Below are 21,866 nucleotides of genomic sequence, written 5' to 3' on the forward strand. Positions count from 1 at the left end.
AAGATCTTACTTGACACGTTTTTCGTGTCAAGTAAAATATAAAAATAATATTTTTTTGATATTTATTTTTTTTCTTCCCTCCCCCATTTTCATTTTCTTCTCAAATTTGGTTTCCCTCCTACCAAAATTATTATTTTAAAGTTACATGCCCTAGACCAAAATTATTATTTTCAAATTGGAAGGGGAATTGTTGCTTTTGAAGATTTGGGGGGAAAGGAATTTAATAGAATGAAATGAAAAAGGAAATAATAATAATAAAATAAAATAAAGTAAATATGTTATTATATTATATTATATTTTTTTCCTTTTCCTTTTCTTTTTTCCCTTTTTTTTTCTTATTTCTTTTTATTTCCCTTTCCCTCTCTCAGTTAACCCTCATGTCATCGAGACGTCCCCCCAAATCTTCATCTTCTTCGTCCGCCGCCCAACCCCTTCACGCTGCTCACTGCCCTTCGCTGCTGCCGCTGATCGTCAAACCCGCGTCATCAGTTTCATCAACGACAGCTTTCATCACAGAAAGGGACGCCCTAGTTCCATCGTCGCAAGTTTCTTCGTCGCATCCCTCCAGCGCTCGCACCCGATGATCGTCTGATGCCTTCTTCACCGGTCAAATCAGCGCCGTAGGTATGTCCGTCGAGCTGCCTTCAGTCAGTTCCACCACCAAGTCCGTTCACGCCAATTTTCGTTATTCGTCTCAGACCCGCTAGATCCGACATCCAGCCATCGTTCTGCTTGGTTTTTCCAGTCGCCGCCATCGTGAACTCCACGATCGGTGGGGGATCTAGTGGGTAAAGAGATTCATGAATTTTTTTTTGGTTAATTTTGGTTACCCACTTGATTTTGGTTTGAATTTTAATTTACCCATTATGGTTGGATGCTAGATTTGGAGGTTTGATGGTCTTGAGATACTGTCCAGCAGTTCGAAGGTTGTTTTGGTGTGTCATAAGTCATTTTCCAGCAGATTTGAAGTTGTTTCGCAGGATTTTAGTGAGTACAAGGTTTTGAAACCCTTTTTAGTTGATTGTTATTGCTAGAAATTAGTTATTTGAGCTTTAATTGTGGCTTATGTGACCTCAGTTTAGTGTGTCATAAGTCTCTTACCATCAGCTTTGAAGTCAATGTGACCTCAGTTTCTCTGGTATCAACCACACTGGCGAACATATTCTAGGTAGCTTGTTTAAGCAACTTGTTGACTTTCATAGTTGAAATTACTTTAGGCAAGACCACGGTCCTGACCCCTTTAAATTTAAAGCTAGCTTCCGTAGGAGGGTTGAAAATCACCTCCTTATAGGAATACTCTATATTGGCATAGTTAGTAGCCAATCAATTCATGCCTAATATAACGTCAAAATCACGCATGTCTAAGACTATTAAAGTTGCATTAAGTGTATGTTTGGCTATCTCAAACTGATATGCTTTTATCTTTTCATTTGCTGACATAATTTCTTTAGATGGAGTACAAACTGATAAAACACAATGCAAAGTTTCTAATTCTAACATAGGATAATACATAAATACTGATGATATAAATGAATGAGATGAGCTAGAATTAAACAACACGAATTTATAGTGTCCCAAGATTGGTGGAGCATACCTATCACCATAGTGCTTGACTTTTCGATCTTTTGCCGAGTGACTAAATAAACCTGACCTAGCTATTGCTGACGACTCGAATCCTCCTAATCCACACTAGAAGATTACCCTTACTTCCCGAGGAGCTTCTTTTAGGACATTTATTAGCCATGTGTCCTCCTGTTTACAATGGAGCACACTTCACTACAAGCCAAATAGTGTCCCAATTCACCTCTCACAAGAACTACACACTGGTCGGTCTTTCACAACCATTCCTAACTCGGAAGCCTGCTACTTGAGGTGTCGAAATGATTTTTCTGAATATTGGCTCTTCTGCGATGGCTCTAGAGCTCTTTGTTTTACCTTCCTCTTTTGACTCAAGGAAGGACCCACCTCAAATGACTTTTAAGCATTCACCCTCTCACTAGAAGTCCATCTCAACTGCCAAATGAAGTGTCTTTGCATGTATGTGTTGAGGTTGATGCCCTAAAGTCTCGTGTCCTGTAGTTTGTAAATAGTTTGTACGAATGTATGTGGTGACATATAAGTGGATCATTTCTTAATTGATAACCAAAATGGTCTATAACATATGGATATAGAAGGGAAACCTTATCTTGGTAATGCTACGGATACACAAAGAGTTTGTATAAGTCCTGATCACAAAGTGTTAACGTCTCGTTATATAACCCCATTCATGACAGAGACTTCACTTCACTCGGATGACCATGGGTAACATGACCTCAATCCTGAGTAAGTTGGGAACTCTTGCCATTGAGGGCGGTTCTTTGATTTGCTTGGGTGCGAGTGGCCAGAGCGCCAACTCAAACCTACTACTTTGGGAATTTGTCTGATTCGGGAGTTGGGAACTCAGCTACACAAGATGAAGTTCACTCATTCTCTGAAGCAGGGGTAAGTAGATAGATTGCTCCTTAAGGGTTGATCCCAGGACTTGAATGATGTGGTGCCACACACCTTCTCATGGCCCGAGAGATGTTCACACATAGTAGGACTGTGTTGTATTGTTCATTAGAGGGATCGGTGGTACTTAAGGAGTAAGATGTAACTACAGGCGCAAAATGGTAAATTGGGCCAGCTGTACTTACGGGCATCTGTGAAGGGTCATCGTACTAATGATTAGTTATATTCGATGAACATAGAAATATATCTATAGTAAGAAGAGTTCAACTGTCAGTCTTTAGTAGAATGTCTGGTAGTTAACGGATGGTGAATATCGTGACTAAAGAGTTTAGTCAGTTATTCACGTATCGTTGGAGTTTTAGCCATAGGTCCGTAAGGTTCCCTTGGTAGCTTGGATACAAATTGAGAATAAGTTTTTGGGTCAGTTTAAAATGTTCAAATTGATAAGAGGGAGTACGATTATATATGATATAATTGAATTAGTTAATTATATGTGATATAATTGACTTTATGAATGAGATATATTAATTTAGAGGAAATTGGATATAAATATAATTTATATCTAGTGGAGAAAAAAATACTATGGTTAATATAAGATATTAAACCATAAGTTATGAATATAATGTGACTATATTTATAATTTATTAAGTGGACAGTTATAGGATAATTGATCGATGTCTCTTCTATTTTCTTATTGATGAGTAAGATAAAGAATCATTTGAGATGCTTAAATAGCTCACGGTGTGTTGCGATTCTTAAGATTCATCGCTTAGTAAATCATAGCCTATACGATAATATTGTTTACTGAACGATCACTTAAACCCGTGCGCGCTACTTACTAAACGATCGCTTATCTTTTACTAAACGGTCGTTCAACGCTCTTGTTTTACTAAACGGTCGTATCACTAAGTTTTTCCTTCACGATTGTATACTTCACCTAAATGATCAAGCACCTTCTGATCCTTTAGACATTTCATATATCGGAATATCGTCTCGATTGTTGATAGCCATAACTAAGCATTAGTAGAGTTCTTCGGTGACTCTTGAAAGTGTGTGGGTTGTACAAAAATCCTAAAGGTGTTTGACCTCCACTGAAAAGTATACATATTTTGGTTCTGGTTCTAGCTCTGGGCCTAAACTTGCGACGTTGGGGTTTGTGGGGGTGGTACTTACCAGGACTGGACAAACTAGGCCATTCGCTCGTTTATCATATCCTTCACCTTATTTAGGATTGTTGTCGTGACCGCTTCCCCTATTGCTGCTACCAAATTAGTATACTCAGTTAGCATAACTAGGGGAATCGATGTCAACGATGGCATAGTCATTTTCTGCGTTCGACTTCATGTTTGAGTTTTCTGCGACCCTAACCCAGAAGGGTCACTAAGAGGCAGGGGATCCTCTAGTGGAGGAGGGTTATGAACTTGTGGGTCTTGCACTCCCAACGCAGAAGGGTCCCAGACTAGTGGATCTTAAACTTGTGGATCCTAAACTATTGGGTTTCAACCTTGAAAATTTCGCGCCCCCCCCCCTCCCCCCCCCCCCCCCCCCCCCCCCCCCCCCCCCCCCCCCCCCCCCCCTATAGCAATCCTATGACTGCCTCTTCCTCTAACTTGTACCATTTCCTAACAATCATATGTAGCCGACCTTTAACAAACTCTTCATCAAGAAAACATGTCAATTACGATTGTAAATTCATCATAATCTTCTGCATATTATCTTAGAGACTTTTCTTAAGGGACATACTTGGCGATGACGAGGAATCCGTTATTTGCCAAATGGGACAATCTAGATATATATAGTAAGTCAATCTACAGAACCAAAAACTTGGGCTCTGATAGCAACTGTAACGACTTGGATCCCTAGGACTTATACTAAGCCATTACTACATGCATGCATACATCTCAAAATGACCATTTTTATAGATGGACTAAAACCACATTCTTTTTATAAAATGAATAACTTTTATTAAATCTAAATAACTGAAAATCTTTGATCATGGTACCCCTAAAAATAAAACAACATTGGAAAAAAAAAATAACTAAAACATCTAACAATACAAGAACTAATAGTTTTTTTAAATCTATCGGCAAAACTGAGATTTAAAACATGAAAACATGGAAATGTGAGCGGAAGCATCTGTCTAGTCCCAGTGACACAACCACTGATTTCTCCTGTCATCCATCGATATGTCCTTACGCTTATCTGAAAAACATAACATAATAAAAATGAGTATAAAATACTCTGTAAGTAACCTTACTACTGAGGTCAGGCAATGCATACATATCTGCAAATGAATGCATACTGGTGGGACAAGCATATTGTAAATCATCAAAGAAACATGAGATTATGAACAATTGAAAACATGAAAACGGGATGGGCATCTAGTGAAAATTAAACCCATCCTTGTTGGTGTTGACAATCAACATACGAAAATAATTAGGATCTTAAGCACTCTAATTCCATTAATTTTAGAAATTAAGCATGCAAGGTCAGAAAAATAGAAATAGGGTTTCAAGTTTTACTTTAAAGAATGCCTTTAAATCAGCAACTCCTCAGCACAAGTTTCTTCTTCAATAGCTTGTAGACCACCACTCGATCTTCTTTACCATTCTCTTGGCCTAGATTAGATTATGGGATCCAAAATGATAAATAATTTAAGGAATTTTGGAGATGTTTTCTAGTTTTGGTATCAAAGAGTTGAAGAACACTTCATCAAAATTTTCAAAATTTCATCAATGCATGAATGAATTACTCAACTGATTGAATTTCATTTATTAAAAATTATCATGCAAACATATTGTTCATCAACTTGACAACAAAACACACCCAATTTGAATAGATAATAAGGTGGTTTATTGAGTGGGAAAAAAGTGGAAATTTTCCACCAATTTTATTCCATCCATCTTAACTGATTTTTCTTTAAAAATCAATTTAATTTGAAAATCTAAATTTCAAATTTTAAAATGAATTTTAATTTTACAAAATATTAATTCAATCATTAATATTTAAATAAAATACATTAATTTTAGTTAAAATTAATTCTTAATTTAATTTGAAAATCTAAATTTCAAATTTTAAAATGAATTTTAATTTTACAAAATATTAATTCAATCATTAATATTTAAATAAAATACATTAATTTTAGTTAAAATTAATTCTTAATAATTAATTAATTAAATTAATTTAATATAAAATATTAAATTAATAAAACACAAATTCCAAACATGAATCCCTATTCATGTAATTAATATTTAAATCATATTAAAATATTCTCCAACTCTCCAATTTCGTTTAATTCCATTACTAAACGTTTAACTATCACTTATAATTGATAATTCCCTTAAATCGAATTTGAACGTTTTAGACTCTTTCATCACGCTATTCTAAGATTTAATATGTTTGTGAGCTAGTAGTGGACCTAATGGACCTATATATCATGAGCTCTAAAGATCTGAGATTAATTTGCTAAACTCTTCTGACCGAATTAATCAATATTCATTAACTATCAGGTCACTCCACTAAAGTATATTTTATATATATATATACTTTAATTCCTAAATCGTTCACTGAACTAGTGTTTATCTCACAGGTCACTCCGACTATTCAACATTGTAGTATGGTGACTGTTTGATTGGTCTTTGTATGAGCGTGAAACCTAAACAATTTTTTTGCCGCATTACAAGGTTAGTTCACATTCATTTCATTATCAATAAACTTGAAACTTTGGAATACTGTTTTTTCAATTTCAATAACTCCAGACTGTTATTGATGATATATCCACCAAACTCATCAGCTCTTGGTGTACTTTGGCATTTAGGTAATTTTTCTTTTCTGTATTTTTCTTAAATCTTTTCTAATACAGTTTTAAGTTAGAAATGGGAAGGACTACTTCTGCAGTTTTCATTTGTAACATATTGAGTTATACTGCATTTGTTTTTGCCTTTTATTTGGGTTTTTTGTTTACATTTATAGCCTCACAAATCTCTTTGATGATCTCTACTTTTCTTGCCTTGGAACTCTCTCATGGTTTGAATTTTTCATTTTACATTTTCTACCATCTCTGTACTTCATTTCTCGATTCATTGATTGCTATGGTATAGATGACATTAACGAAATGGATCATTATTCTTATTCTACATGTTATTAGCCAAATTGAGTCCTTGAAAATAATATGACAACATCCACATGTTAGCAATCCAAGTTCATAATATATATATATATATATATAACAAACAGCAAAAGAAAAGTTCCCTTTTCTCCCGTCTGCTCTCTATTAGTTGTTGATTTCTATTACATGTAACCATTTAATTATGCTTTCAACTTAATTCAACACATTTTTTTCTTTTATTTATTGCAATTTGGCCCTCCGTGGCTTGATTTGTCTTCTGGGTAAGCTCAATACGAGGTTGTGAATTAAATTCACTCCCTTATTATTTTGTATTTTGATTCAGCAAGCAAAGTACCCAATTGCATTTCCCCAACTTTTATTACTAATTTTATCTTCTCTACTTTAATAATGCAAACCTTTTTCCTTCTATAATTTATGCCTCGAGCTGGAGGTCTATGTTTAATCATACCATATATTTTCAATGTTTGATTTAGCAAATTAGAATGATTTGATAGTTTAAATGATATCATGTACTTTTAATCTAGTATGTTATTTGAGAATAATTGCAAAATATTGGTTGTGCTAAACATGTAGATGGTATTGCTGCTTTTAAATCAGCTCATGATTCTGGGTTGCTTTTCATATATGGTTTTTAATTAAATTGATGCTCTAATGACATGTTTGGAAGTGATTTTGTTTTGTCATGTTTATATTTATGGTTTCACTATTCAATCTAGCGACTTATCTTCTTATGTTGGACATTGGCGTGTATAATAACACAATTTATGTGTATTTAGCACAAAAGTTTTTTGTGTTGGAGTGTTAGGACTCTTTTGCAGTTTTGGATTCCTTCGAACACTTTTAAGCTAGGATTCAAGTCATCTTTTATAAGTTTTATATGTTAAAACTTTGTTTAGATCAATCAATTAAGACATTGTCTATTAATTTATAAACCTGGGAAAATCTCTATTTGTACTTTAAAACTAATTAGGAGTCTTCAAGTTAATTTTTAAGGTGACGTGAAGGTAAGAGTATATGCCCTTACCATTATTGTATTAGTTTGAAACTAAGACATTTTTATTGTTCAATTTAGAAATGGATTTTGGAGAAGTTTTTTTTCTAATCTTTACAAGTTTTATTGCTTTCATGGTTGAAATATTTATTGTTTTCTATAGGGTTTGTCTCTAGGTTCTTGATAGTGTCTTTTTTTATTTAATAAAAAAATCATGCCTTTTAAAAGTTTATACAGTCGATGACTTTTCACCATATCAATTTGCCTTGACATACGTTAACGATGACATATGATAATCATGTTTATTCTACATGACTTTGCCAATGTAGGGTCAACCGAGAGGCCAACAAGTTATGTGTTAGTACATAATAAGCCAAACAAAATTGAGTTTGGATCAAATTTAATATTTATAATCTATAGACTTCACTTCTTAGAGGTAAAGAATTTTTGGACTTGCACCATGTTTTTTTTTTTTTTTTTTTTTGTCTATATCTTAGTTTTTCTAGTCTATGTGATATTTAATTCTTTTCAATCTATTCTTGAAAACTTCGGCCACATTTGATAAATGAGTTTGAGGTGAATTTGATGATTATAAATATATATTCTTTTTGTAGGAGTCAAACATACGATATTGATTAGATAGTTAGATGTGAAGACGACAAGATGCATCATGTTTGAAAAATGAAGATTAAAGGATATATGTTTATCTTAAGAAAACTAGAAAGCTAAGGTTACTTTGCTTTTTTTCATTTCCTATAATGTAATTTGAAAACCATGATGATCCCATAAAAAATATGCATTTATTTATGTCTATTGAAATACTCTTATAATTGATGAAATAGCACATTATGAGTGATGTATACATTTAGACTCTTGAAAATTTATTTTAATATAAATCCACTTGATTGTCTTAAATGTTTATAAAATTGAAGTTAATTTTACGTTTACATTTGTGGCAATTTGTTACTCATATAACATGTTATATAAATGTGATATGCACTTGATTACAATTGACTATCACAACGAGATTAAAGATGTTATATGTTTTCATAGCATCTTTTACTACTAAGAAATTGCTATTAGAAGTTAATTATAACATTTTTTTAATGCTATTAAAAGTAAATCATAGTATTTTTATAATACTACAAAATCTTTTCATAACATTAAAATGATGCAACCGAAAGTGAAATTTTTATAGCGTTTATAGCATTGAAAAAAAGCTATAAAAAATCAGGGACTTTCAATAATATCAGCTACAGCATACCTAAAAATGAAAATTTTTTATAGCGTTTTTTAATCGATATAAAAGATCTTCTATAACTTTTTGCTAAGGCTATAAAAAGTTTTTATAACATTAAATTCACGCTATCGAAAATTGATTTTTTATAGCGTTATAAAATGCTATGGAAAGTTAAGGATTTTTAATAACATGGGCTACGACAATTTGAAGCTTTACCTTGTGGCCTTTCCTAAAGCACAGTGTTCACAAAAGGTTAGATTTTCTTTAGAGATCTTTAGGTAGAATCCCTTGTTTAGATAGGACTTCTAGGCCTTAATCTCTAGTGCCAAACATCAGCCTCTGTGATCTCATTTGTGGTGGCAACATATGTCTCTGTCATTATTTCAACTCATTTGACCACAAATAAGTCATTTGTGGTGGCAACACATGTCTCTGTCATCATTTCAACTCATTTGACCACAAATGAGTCATTTATCTTCTTTTTCTTGAGTTGTCACTGAGGCTGGGAGAGTTGATGGGGCTGGGAGAGTTGATGGGTCAAGAGAGCTCTGTGAGCCTTTTGTTGACTGAGAATTGTTTTGATTTTGACCTTTCATACGCCAAAATCTCCTTTGTCGTCGAACTTCTCTACTTTGAATCTTGCTACTACATCTTGGAGTGAAAAACTTGAATCTTGAATCTTCAAGAACTGCAATCTTGATATTCTGTATTATGGAAGCACAAATGATGAAATGCTGGCCCTTTTTGCTGATCCAAATCGTGATCCACCAAGTTGTTTTGCCCCAAATTAAATTGGTTGGTAGAAAACTTGGTCCTCCTTGCTCCACATCTTCCTGCGTGGAATGATCTGCCTGATGGAAGGAAAACTTTCTGTTTTCGATGGGAATTTTTCAGAACAATTAATTTCTTTTTCTCTTTCGTTCTCTCTATCGTTTTGCAGAAATCTTTTGCTAACATTTTCTTTCTTTCTGGTTCGAGGGATTGTCGAGAGTATGAAGAAGAAGAACATGCAATGTTGTAAAGAGAAAGAAGAGGAAGAGATCTACAAGATGATATACGTGGTTCGGTAAAATAGTGTCCGTAGGAAGGAGAAGAGTTTTATTCAAGAGCTAAGTTACATTTTTTTTACAGATCTTGTAGCTTTTTTGTAAGCTTCTATAAATTATTTCTACAAACTATAAATGATGCATATTTATACATCTTGTCTAGTTACAAAAACAAACGATAAAAAAAGGCTGTTGAATATTCGGTTGAATGTTTGAGCTTATCTTACTTCACTATTCAAGATAAACCTCAACCCTCGTAAGAATACCCAGATCTTACCTAAAATCAAAAGATCGATGATAGCATAGTGCGGAAGGGGTGGCAGAAACGAGACCCACGTCAGCGGCGGCTGACAATAATGCTTGGGCAGCGACGAGCGGCTGGAATCCGAGAGGGTAAGCGGTGATTGGACGGCTTAGGCGTGCGGCGTCTGCGGACAAGGACCTGTGGCGCGATTGGGTGGAGGCTCGCCGACGAACGGATGAACCCACGAACGCTAACGGACGAACGACGACGAGCAACGGTCAGATCTTACAATCACTTGGCAGATCCAGCGATTGGCGACGGTGAAGATAGCGAGGAAGAAGATGAATTGTGAGGGTTTGTTATGCACGTAAAACGAGACACCTTTTTATAATATTTCTTTTTTTCCTTTTCCAAAATCCTAAATATATAAATTATTATTATTATAAAAAATAGATGTCCATTGTTTAATATCCTCAAAGTCATGTGTCAATTTTCATGTTATTCATGTGCCTTATAGTTTTTATGCTTAGTATTCATGTAAGACCACATTCTACTTACCATTTTGTTTATAAATAGTGACATTTGATGGATCTTAAAATCACATACATGAGTGAGAAATTCACTTCAAATTTCTACTAAATTTTTATATTATTAAATTTTCATAATTTTAGTTATTTTATTTTATTATTATATTATATTATATTATTTATTATTACATTTATATATTATTAATTATATTTTCTCTATATTCGTTGTGTTTCTCAATTTCACAACACGTTATCAGCACGAGCTCCTGTTGCTTTCATCGCTAAAGGTAAATCCTAAAGGTAGGTTGGTTTTTTTCCTTTTTATTATAATTAATAAATTAAATGTTATTTTGCATATTTAGTACATATTACATTTCTAATATAAATACAATATTTTGTGATAGTATTCCATGATAAACCTTACAAATTAGAATTTCAGCCCTTGACATTAATGACAATAATTATTTTTCATAGGTGTTCTGAAATTCACCTGGATGCTAAGAACATGGGAGAAACAATTAAAGAAGAAAAACCATCATAGAGTCATGACAAAGTAAAAACTATGATTTTTCTTTGTCATCATTTCCACGAGGGATTAAAAATGGAATATCTTATAATAAAAGATCATCAAATCTTGTGCAAAATTTGAAAGAAAGGTATGATCATAAAAAAAATAGTTATTCTTCTTAAAGCTTATTATGAGTGGATTCATTTAACGCTACAAGATTTTAAATCAATAAGTGATTACAATTTTGCATTATTTAAAACTAATTCAAAATTGTTGTTATGAGGAGATAAGATTACTGATGCTGATATGTTAAAGAAGACATTTTCTACATTTTGTGTCTCGAATATGCTCTTGCAACAGCAATATTGAGAGAAAGATTTAAACAATATTTTGAACTAATTTCACGTCTTCTCGTGGCCAAACAAAATAACGAGTTATTGATGAAGAACCACGAATCTCAACCAACTAGAGCAATACCATTCCTTGAAGTGAATGATGTGAATGTTAATAATCGTAGTCGAGGTCATGGTTATGGTCAAAGTCGTGAATCTGGTAGAGAAAGAAATAATTATTATTTTCGTGGTGATCGTTCTAATCATTCAATCAGGAAGAATGTGGTACAATTGCTTGAGTGAATATTTATTAAAAGAAAATATCAAAATAATCCAATATGTCCGTATATTTTTATAAAGAAATCACAATCAGGATTTGCTATTATAACTATATATGTTGATGACTTAAATATAATTGGAACTTTTGAAGAGGTTTCAAAGGCAATAGAATATCTTGAGAAACAATTTGAGATGAAAGTGCTGGGATTGGTATCCTAAATATCTCTTGTACTCTCGTAGTTTGTAAACTTTGTATAAACAAATTGTCATTATTAAAATAATTGTTATTTTATGAGCATACACTCAGTCCAACAAACAAAGATCCTAGGTTGTTTTTATTGGGATTGATGCCCTAAATCTCGTAAGGTCCTATAGTTTATAAACATTATTGAACAAACTCATTGTGTATTTAATAAAATATATGATATTTTAGTTGCATTAACAAACCAATAAACTAACATCCAAGGTTATCTTTGTAACTTAAACATGTATGTAAAAACATACGAGTGGATCATGTTTAAGTGATAACCTTAATAGTCTGTAGTAGATAGATAAGGCTGGTACCTTATCTTGGTGACATTACGAGTATGGCTCGCTTTGTAGGTGTTACAATTGTTGTAAAGTGTTACAAATGATCTGATCCTGATCATTCATGTATAAACATGTGAGCAGGGATATTCTATACAAAGGAGTTTGTATAAGACCGAACCACGAAATATTTAGTCTCATTATATAACGTTGTTCATAATAGAGACTTACATTTCACCAACATGATCATATGTAACATGACCTAAATTCTGAGTGAGTAGTGAACTGAGCTTATGAGGGCGGTTCTTTGATTTGTATGGGTGAGAGTGGCCAGATTGCCGACTCAACAAGCCTACCATTTTGCGGATTCGTTTGATTGGGGAGCTGGAAACACAACTACACAAGATGAAATTCACTCCTTCCCCAAGGCAGGGGTAAATAGATAAATTGCTCCCTTAAGGGCTGATTTTGGGTCTTAAACAATGTGGCGCCATACCCTCTCTTGGCCTGAGAGGGGTTTAATCATAGTTGGACTATGATTTATTGTTCATTAGAGGGATCGGTGGTACTTAAGGAGTTAGATGTAACTAAAGAGGCAAAATGGTAATTTGGCCTTGTTGTACTTACGAGCAATTTGTGAAGGGTCATCGTACTGTTGATTGGTTATATCCAATGGATATATAAATATCTCTGTAGTGCGAAAAGCGCAGCTATCAGTCTTTAGTGGAGTGTCCGACGTTAACGAATGGTGAATAATTTAATTAAAGAGTTTAATTAATTATTCATGTACCGTTGGAGCATCAAACTTCGTCTATGAGGTCCCCTTGGTAGCTCAATAGGATTAATTGAGAATCAATTTTTTGATTAATTTGAATTGTTCAAATTAATAGAGGGATTTAATTATATATGATATAATTAAGTTGTTTCATTTATAATGTATTTGATACATTATAGCTTAATGAGAGGAAATAAATATTTGAATGAGATTCAAATATAGTTTTTATGAATTGGATTCATAGTTATTAAATTTAATATAAATATGATTTATATTAAATGACATATAAGAGAGAAAAGAAACTATAGTTTATATTGTATGTGATACAATATTAAAACTATAGGTTATATATTATATTTGATATAACGTATAATTTTATATATATATATATATATATATATATATAGTATGATAAGTTAGTTATCGTATGATAAGTTAGTTATCATATTTATGTTTATATTAATTATTATTTTAATAATAAGGGAGGGAGTTACAACTCACTTTCCCTTCTTTTCTCTCCACCTGGTTATATTTGGCATATAGAAAAAAAAAAGGTTTTTTTGTTCTTTTTTGAAATATGATCATTTTGTGATACAGAGAGAAAACGACAGAAGGGTTATGTGAGTGTGAATTGAATTTTGTTGGTGAACATTTTCAATTCCTTATTCCTCTCCACAAAAGGTCCCTCAAATCCAAAGTAGTCAGAGCTCACCACTTATGGGTTCTCACCCTGAGAATATTGAGAAAACCTTCATGGTCGTGTTCAAGCTTGTTCAAGGTTTTTCTTGGAGAAAGTCTTCAAGTGGTTCGTGTTCTGTTTGAGGGAAATCTTGAAGAAAGGTCTTAAAATGTGAGGTTTCTAAAACCCTTTCATAAGCATGCTATAATTTATAATTAAATGCATATCTTGTTTCTTGTTTACTGTAAAATTTACATTCAACGAAAAATGAAATTTGGTTGATTCTCTTTCGCTTAAGATTATTTTCTCCTAGATTTCCTTCAATTTTATGTAATTTAAACATGAGCATGTTGTAATTTATAATGGTCTTAAAAGGTGAGGTTTCTAAAACCCTTTCATAAGCTTGTTGTAATTTATAATTAAATGCATATCTTGTTTCTTGTTTACTGTAAAATTTACATTCCATGAAAAATGAAATTTGGTTGATTCTCTTCAACTCAAGGTTCTCTTCTCCTAGATTTCCTTCAATTTTATGTAATTTAAACATGTACGTAGAGACATATAGGTGGATCATGTTTAAATGATAACCTAAATGGTTTGTAATAGATGGATAAAGTTGGGTATTTTATCTTGGTGACACTATGGTTACGACTCGCTTTGTAGATATTACAAGTATTGTAAAGTGCTACAAATGATTTGATCCTGATCATTCATGTGGAGACATGTGAGCGGGGGTATTCTATACAAAGAGTTTGTATAAGACCAGATCACGAAATGACTAGTCTCATTATATAACGTCATTAATAGTAGAGACTTACATTTGACTAGGATGACCATAGGTGACATAACCTGAATCCGTAGTGAGTTATGAACTTCTACCTATGAAGACAATCCTTTGATTTGCGTGGGTCAGAGTGTTCAAATTGCCGACTCAATATGCCTACAATTTTAAGGATCTTCTGATTGGGGAGTTGGGAACACAACTACACAAGATGAAATTCACTCATTTTATGTTGTCGGGGTAAGTAGATAAATTGCTCCCTTAAGGGCTAATTTTGGGGCTTGAACAATGTGGCCACACCCTGTCTTGACCCGAGAGGGATTTGGCCATAGTTGGACTATGACTTATTGTTCATTAGAGGGATTAGTGGTACATAAGGTATTAGATGTAACAATTAGGGTCAAAACAGTAATTTTAGCTCAGCTGTACTTATGAGCAATTTGTGAAGTGTCATCGCACTGTTGACTGATTATATTCAATGAACACGGAAATATATCTATAGTGTGAAGAATGCAGTTACGATCTTTAGTGGAATAATCGACAATTAATGGATGTTGGGTAATTTAGTTAAAAAATTTTAATTAATTATCCAAGAACCATTGAAGCTTCAATCTACAGGTCCATATGGTCTCTTCTGTAGCTCAACAGGAATTATTGAGAATTAATTTTGGATTAATTTGAATTGTTCAAATTAATTGAGGGAAATAATTATATATGATATAATTAATTAAATAAATTATATGTGATATAATTAATATAATGTATTCAATACATTATAACATAACGTTTATTTTGAGAGGGATTAAATATTTGAATACAATTCATATACTAATTATATGGATGAGATTCATATAATTAAATTTAGTATAAATGTGATTTATACTAAATACCATGAATGATTGAGAGAAATAAAAGCTATAGGTTATATTGTATTTTATGCAATATAAAAAAAATATAGGTTATGTGTTATATTTGATATAACATATAGTTAAATATACATATAATAAGTTAGTTATTATATATATATATATGTATTAAATTTAAATTAATTTTGAATTAAATTAATTGAGGGAGTTATGAAAATAAATAAGTCCCTTCCTATTTTTTCTCTTTATCAATCGTGTGGGCAAAAAGAATCGGAAAAAGTTTTGACGATGGCCTTCATTTTCTTCACGAGAAAAAAGAGCATAGGAGAGAGTGTCTCTCTGTGATTCACTGTAATCTCCCAAGAACACACAGAGAAGAAAAAAGTTTTATTCTTCCTCTCTAAAAAATCCTCTCTCTCTTATAAAAAAGATAGCAGAGCCTACACCTCATGCTAATTCTTATTCCCTAAGAAGAATACATGAGGTTCCCTAATGGTGGTGGTCGTTTGGATTGCTACAAGTTCTGTGGAGATCGAAGTATTTGTGACTCGATCAAGGAGGATTTCATGAGAACTTTTTGCTTCAAGGGTAAGTGTTATTTCTTCCCTAATTCCTTCTCCAAAGCATGATGTAAAGTTCTCTGTATAATATTTTTGTTATACAATTTTTATTTTGTAAAATTCGATCCCACCTCCATTACAGTCCCCACAATTTCCTTAAGAGAGATCTCAGAAAAACAAATTTTTGCTTTTGTTTCCAAATTGAACATTTAGCAAATGGAAAATTTATTCATCAATCAACTTATATTGGAAAAATTTTGAAAATATTTTATAGACAAAACACATCCATTAAATATTCCAATAGAAGTTCATTCATTGGATATAAAAAAAGATATATTTAGACCTCAAGACGATAATTAAAAACTTTTTGGTTCTGAAGTACTATATCTTAGTGTTGTTGGTGCACTTCTTTATCCTTGCTAATGATACAAGACCAAATATTGTATTTTTAATAAATTTATTAGCAAGATATAGTTCTTCTTCTACAAAAAGACATTGGAACAAAATTAAGCATATACTTTGTTATCTCCGATGAATAACCGATATGGGTTTGTTTTATTCAAGTCACTAGAAGAAATTCGGGCATTAAAGGGCCTTAATGTCGGTTGGCAACCAACATTAAAGATAGTGTTATTAAAGGCCTTCAATAACACCAATATTGCAGCCTTCAATGTCGGTTGCAACCGACATTAAAGGACTTGCAACCGACATTAAAGCCTATTTTTTTTAAAATTCTTAACCGACATTGAAGCCCGAATCTGTCCGTTTTTTTTTTAAATTCCGTTGCCAAATCCATTTTTTGGTCAAATAAGTTAAAAATGACATTATATGTCTCGTGTTGAGTCAGGAAATGTCTGTCATTATTTTATATTAAAGAGTATAAAAAAAAATTGCATGGCGAGCCCATCAATATTTGTCTTCCACCTATGAATTTATCCACAAACAAGAATCAATATTTTCAATCCATTACATATACTCATCAATATTTGTCTTCCACCTATGAATTTATCCACCAAAATTTGCAAAACAATACCAGAACAAGACTTTCATAGAATATAGCTTACACCAAAGCCATCATTTCTCTCATTCATAAATATCAATTAGTACTAATTCTATGAATAAACAAGAATCACAATATTAGAATCACAATACCATGAATACAGCTTCCAATACTAAACAGATCATGTCTTCCACCTATGAATTTATCCACAAACAAGAATCACAATACCAGAACCAGACTTTCATAGAATACTTACACCAAGCCATCATTTCTCTCATTCAAAAATATCAAGTAGTACTAATTCCATGAATATACAAGAATCACAATACCAGAGTCACAATACCAGAATCATAATACCATAAATACAGCTTCCAATAATAAACAGATCATGTCTTCCATCTATAAATTTATCCACAAACAAGAATCACAATACCAGAACCAGACTTTCATAGAATACTTACACCAAGCCATCATTTCTCTCATTCACAAATCTCAATTAGTACTAATTCCATGAATAAACAAGAATCATAATACCATAAATACAACTTCCAATAATAAACAGATCATGTCTTCCACCTATGAATTTATCCACAAACAAGAATCACAATACCAGAATTAGACTTTCATAGAATACTTACACCAAGCCATCATTCTCTCATTCACAAATATCAAGTAGTACTAATTCTATGAATAAACAAGAATCACAATACCATAAATACAGCTTCCAATAATAAATAGATCATGTCTTCCACCAATAAATTTATCCATAAACAAGAAGCTTCCAATAATAAACATATCATGTCTTCCACCTATAAATTTATCCATAAACAAGAATCACAATACCAGAACCAGACTTTCATAGAATACTTACACCAAGCCATCATTTCTCTCATTCCCAAATATCAATTAGTACTAATTCCATGAATAAACAAGAATCACAATACCATAAATACAGCTTCCAATAATAAACAGATCATGTATTCCAATTTATCCACAAACAAGAATCACAATACCAGAATCAGACTTTCATAGAATACTTACACCAAGCCATCATTTCTCTCATTCACAAATATCAATTAGTACTAATTCCATGAATAAACAAGAATCACAATATCATAATCACAATACCATGAATACAGCTTATAATAATAAACAGATCATGTCTTCCACCTATGAATTTATCCACAAACAAAAGCACAATACCAGAACCAGACTTTCATAGAATACTTACACCAAGCCATCATTTCTCTCATTCACAAATATCATGTTAGTACTAATTTCATTCACAAAGATCATGGTTAGATAAATTTACATTCATTCTAAGCTAGCATTTACATTCTATCGAGACAAAAAAACAAAGAATTACATCCTTACACCAATCGACCAACAAAACTTGTCCATTGGGTCCGAATTACGTCGATCTCTCCTTGCGTATATACATCTTTTGTATTGAACTACAAAAAGGGAAAAAAAATAAATTCAACATAAGTTTATGTCTATTTATTAAATTAAAGCTAGCACTATATAACAAATAAATAATTTACGTATGAGTCTAGTAATGGGAGTAGTAGGATTATGCACTATTTCATGTATATACTTTTGCACATAGTACCCGTATCCTACAAAATCTAATTGACGAGGGCACTTCATATAAAGAAGTTGAAAACAATTGTTAAATTGTTATAAAGAAGTCGAATGAACATAAATTGTTAAAAAATGAATACAAATTTACCTTTACAAGTTTCCATTTTGGAGAAGACTGATAGTGTTGGAGATCGTGCTTGGCTTGCCATGTTTTCAATCTACTAAATAGTTTAAAAACATTAGTTAAACATAAATACTTCAATTAAGAATTAAGAAATTTCAATTACACTTACATATTTATAACTCCATGAAAATCCTCTTGAACCTTGCTTCGAAGAGAAGCCAAAACATAAACACAATTTTCTTGTAGATTGATTACAATCAATATCCAATGATAACTATAATAAGCAACAATTTTGAAATATTAGTACGTGTATAATGCAAATTAAAAATAACTTAAGAACTTGTATCTACTTACCCTGTGTTATATGGAATGAGGACTAATTGGTCTAAATTAGCCAATTCTAGTTGATTAGCTAAATTTCTGAATCAGATATCTTGAGACTTCACGTGTGGCAATATTCTTGCTTGATCAATTATAAAAAACTTCTTCGTAATATCACGGCCACATTCATCCCAAAGATACCTATACAAAGTAAAAGTTATTATTTATCAACATGAAATAAAGTATACATGAGTGAATCTAGATGAGTAATACTTACGCAATGTATGTCAAAATACACATGTAGCCTATTTCAACCATGTTACAATATTGGAGCAGATCATCGCGGCCTAAATAAATAAATTTTTCTCTTCCAAATATATGCTCGTCCAAAGAGATACGGATCATATCTACATTGTTCATGTTATGCATGGCATGTCCGTTCAATAATTTGATAGTACCATTAGCGTTAGTATATTTGGAGGACTGGCTGAAGCTCTTAATTGGTGAATGATCCTACCATAACCAAAGTTACAAAAATTCATAGTAGAAACAATAATAAATAACCAAACTCATAAACTGAAAAGGAAACACATTTTTTTCTCATCAACCATAACTACAAGTTCATGAGGCCATTTTATGAAGTTGCCCATTGCTTGCTTTAAGAACTCTATTTTACCCTTCACAGGAATTGGTATAGGTAAATCTTGTCCAATGACAATGTCAATCAGAACTTTAACAGTTAAGCATGACACATCATCATCAAATGTTGTGGCTACTGCAACAATATTATCTACAGTTCCTATAGCCAAGTGGCATGGTGTCCCCTTAACAAATTTAAAAGAACTTATGTCATGCATGCTTAAGCACGTAAAATATGATTAAAATTTAAAAGTCACAATAAATAAATTACCTCCAAATCTTCTTTAGACATCTTCTCAGTATCTTCTTCTTTAGACATCTTCTCAGTATCTTCTTCAGATGTACTTAGTGCAACATTTCCAACAGATGATTTGGACTGATGAGATTGTCTGCGGTGAGTTCTTTCTCTTGACACTTTACCATGTCGAACATTTTTTTGACTAGTGCCTCCTTGAATTTCTTGGCTCATAGAGGACTTTGGTTTTACTAATTTGAAATATTGAGAATGGGAAAAAAATCACCCATTCCTCTAACACATCCCAATATTCTTCCGTACCCAATGCTTCGATGAGAACATCTTCACCTTCATGAACTTCAGCCAATTTATCCTATAAAACATATTACAATTTTCACACAATATCTATATCATCTTAATATTATATATATGTCATCTTAAATTTTGCATAATATATACTTACAATCCGATTGGCACATTCTCGAGTAACTTCATCAAAGTATTCATTATTCTTTCATTTTCTTGCTTCTTTCCATAAAGTCGCCCGATAAGAAGGGTCATTTGATAGGTTCTACATGAACATACATATTTAATTAGCATAAACATATTAGAATAAAATATTTAATTTAAGTCGAATAACTCACTAATTCTTGGGCAAGATTCGCATAGCCCTTCCGAGAAATGTGGTGATTATATACACATTTCGCACGTCTTTCTTTTTTAACACGATTGATTTTCTGTACAACAAATCTAGTTGAAGTTACCTATCAAAACAATGATAATGTTGACATGTAATTTATTGTGAATGACTTACCTCCCATTCTTCACTCAATCGTTCATTGACGAACGATGTCCAATGATCTTGCTCTATATGAGAATATTGTTGCAGTGGAAATTGCAAGACCGATGGTTCATTCTTAAATGGAAGTATGAACTTTTGAGTCAACGTTGTCTTGAAAGTCCGAAACTTTCTAGATGCAGACATTAGTATACAATGTTTGGACTTAGAGTCCACATTGAACAACATCTACACAATGAAAAAAGTAGTTAAACAATAAACTAATAAACTACTATGCACATGAATTAAAAGTTTAGAAAACATACCGCTACACAATCAAAAAGTTTGCCTTTTAAATGATTTGGAACTTTTTTCCAAGAATCATACGTTATAGGAATTTGTTGTTGAACACAAACTTTTATATAATTCTGCATCTTCTTTGTTTTAGATCCAACCGGTTGTCCATGTTCATTATGATCGATGGTCAACCGTTGCCCAGATGTCCTTATTTGTGCCAACTCAGACATTGTAGTTGGGCCACGTAGTATACTTATTATACTATGTTTTTGTGGGATCTTATTTCTATCATCCTCACTACTACTTGTTGAAGTTTCCATGTCAATCTACAAAAAAAAAAAAAAAAATACATTACTCACACAAAAAATATATAATCTTAATATTTAAATACATATAACCATAGTAAATGACATACCATATTTAATACATTATTTATCAACCCATCGACCCTCACAATCATGTCTAATGTATGTGGATGTTGTATCATCAATCTCAATAGATGTATCAACATTGGGCATTCTTTGCATACCTCCATAACCACACTCTTGTAACATATCTCCTATTTCATCTTCATAAAAATCATCCTCAATTGTTCATTATGGAGATGTTAAAACAATTGACCAACCCGAATTTGCGGGGTCTTTTACATAGAACACTTGTTTTGCTTAAGAGGCTAAAATAAACGGGTCTGATTTATGTCCAATACGATCGAGATCCACAATAGTAAACCCAAACTCGTAGTTTTTTACTCCAGTTCTATTCTCAACCCAATTACATTTGAATAAAATAAATGATAATCCATGATGGTCAAGCTCTCATATTTCTTGTATTACACCATAAAAGGTCATATCTGACATGATGAGCCTTTTATCCTTAGCACTACAGACTTACATTGTGGTAGCCGTCATACTAA

At 32.4% G+C, this 21,866-nt stretch overlaps 1 protein-coding gene and 1 long non-coding RNA gene across 6 annotated transcripts; one reads left to right on the forward strand and one right to left on the reverse strand.

The window, feature by feature from the left end:
• Positions 1-296: 296 nt before the first annotated feature.
• On the forward strand, positions 297-8,472 carry LOC150030080 (uncharacterized). 5 transcript variants are annotated; one of them, XR_016527174.1, is made up of 6 exons: positions 378-624; positions 699-788; positions 882-987; positions 6,080-6,173; positions 7,940-8,046; positions 8,225-8,472. It is a non-coding gene; the product is annotated as an uncharacterized LOC150030080 (long non-coding RNA). The 5 variants fall into 5 exon arrangements; XR_016527171.1 differs by lacking the exon at positions 378-624 and having other exon boundaries at positions 648-788; XR_016527170.1 differs by lacking the exons at positions 7,940-8,046; positions 8,225-8,472 and having other exon boundaries at positions 367-624; positions 6,080-6,489.
• An 845-nt stretch (positions 8,473-9,317) lies between these two features.
• On the reverse strand, positions 9,318-21,279 carry LOC150030081 (uncharacterized; the record flags this gene model as incomplete). The annotated part of the gene is made up of 5 exons (XM_090310085.1): positions 9,318-9,554; positions 20,165-20,251; positions 20,523-20,615; positions 20,693-20,905; positions 20,983-21,279. Coding segments are annotated over 5 exons (927 nt in total), but the record flags the coding sequence as incomplete, so codon positions are not given.
• Positions 21,280-21,866: the final 587 nt, after the last annotated feature.

Source organism: Benincasa hispida, unplaced genomic scaffold, assembly GCF_027475165.1.
Source record: "Benincasa hispida cultivar pf3 unplaced genomic scaffold, pf3_genome.v1.1 HicScf598, whole genome shotgun sequence".
NCBI lineage: Eukaryota > Viridiplantae > Streptophyta > Magnoliopsida > Cucurbitales > Cucurbitaceae > Benincasa > Benincasa hispida.